The 1174-nt window shown below is 60.1% G+C and overlaps 1 protein-coding gene across 1 annotated transcript; it reads right to left on the reverse strand.

The window, feature by feature from the left end:
* Positions 1 to 461: 461 nt before the first annotated feature.
* LOC107158178 (histone H1.10-like) lies at positions 462 to 1094 on the reverse strand. The gene has a single exon (XM_015504645.1). The coding sequence runs from the start codon at positions 1092 to 1094 to the stop codon at positions 462 to 464; it is 633 nt and encodes a 210-aa protein (XP_015360131.1).
* Positions 1095 to 1174: the final 80 nt, after the last annotated feature.

Genomic DNA, 1174 nt, shown 5'->3' on the forward strand with positions numbered 1-1174 from the left:
TGAGTACCAGGGATTGAAATCAGGGGCACTCCCCCACAGACCTACATACCTAGCCCTATTTTATATTTTATTTAGAGACAGGGTCTCACTGAGTTGCTTAGCGCCTCACCATCACTGAGGCTGGCTCTTGTCTCAGCCTCCAGAGCTTCTGAGATTAATGGCCATGTGACACCACATTTGACTACTAAATCCTTCTGTCTAAACTAGTTCTTTTTTTTTTTTTTTTCAAAAGTCAACAATCTTTTATTGTGGCTGCCTGGAGGCCCACAGCTGGGAGGGGAGCGCCATGCTGCCCCAGGGCCTGGAGCAATTGTTGCGAGCCCAGAGCAGCAAGAGGGAGGGGGCCAGGCCACTGGAAGCTAGTCAACCAGCCCACCCCATTGGCACCCCGTGGGAGGCGGTGACCATGGCGACAGCCATTGCCAAGCAGGATTGAAATTCAGGGCGTCACCCAGGCTGTTTCAAAAATCTTCCCACACAGCGTGGAGGAGCGGAGGGGAGGCCGCAGCAGCCTGGGGGAGGGGAGGGGAGCCCGCAGCCCAGCCCGCCTTGACGTAGGAGGCTCGGCGCAAGTGCACACTTGCGCGCTTGGGCCCCTTGGGGGCGCTGGGCTTGGCCACCTTCTTCACTGTCTCGCTCCCCGCCAACACTGCTGCTGCCTTTGTCCTTGGCAGCACTGCCTTCGGGTCACGCTTGTCGGCTGCGGAGCCTTTGGCAGGCCCAGGGGGCGGCGCCTCTGGCTTCTTGGGCTTGTCTGCGGCTTGTGGGGGGGAGGGGCGCACCCTCACAGGCCTCCAGCTTCTTGAGGTTGAACTTGAAGGAGTCTTTGGCACCCTTGCCATTGACCTGCAGCAGCCATCGTCCTGCACCAGCACTTGCATGGAGTACTTGAGGTAGGTGCGCCGTTTGTGGTGGTCGAACCACTGCCACCTTCCTGGCCTCCACTTAGATGGCGCCACGCTTGCCCAGACTGCAGATCGGATAGTCTGTACCACCAGCTGAGTGTGTACTTGCCCAGCTGGTTCTTCCTGCCGCTGCCCCCGCTGCTGCCGCCACCCGCCACGCACTGTTTTCTTGGCCTTCTGGGCGCCCATGGGCGGCAGGGCCTCCTCCAGCTCCACCTACGTGGTGGCCAGTGGGTTGGTGGCGGTGGTGCGCAGAAGCCGGGAAAGAG

This window comes from Marmota marmota, unplaced genomic scaffold, assembly GCF_001458135.2.
Source record: "Marmota marmota marmota unplaced genomic scaffold, marMar, whole genome shotgun sequence".
Classification (NCBI taxonomy): Eukaryota; Metazoa; Chordata; class Mammalia; order Rodentia; family Sciuridae; genus Marmota; species Marmota marmota.

Coding starts and splice junctions, on each gene's coding strand:
- LOC107158178 (XM_015504645.1), bottom strand. CDS start 1,094: ATGGGCGCCCAGAAGGCCAAGAAAACAGTGCGTGGCGGGTGGCGGCAG.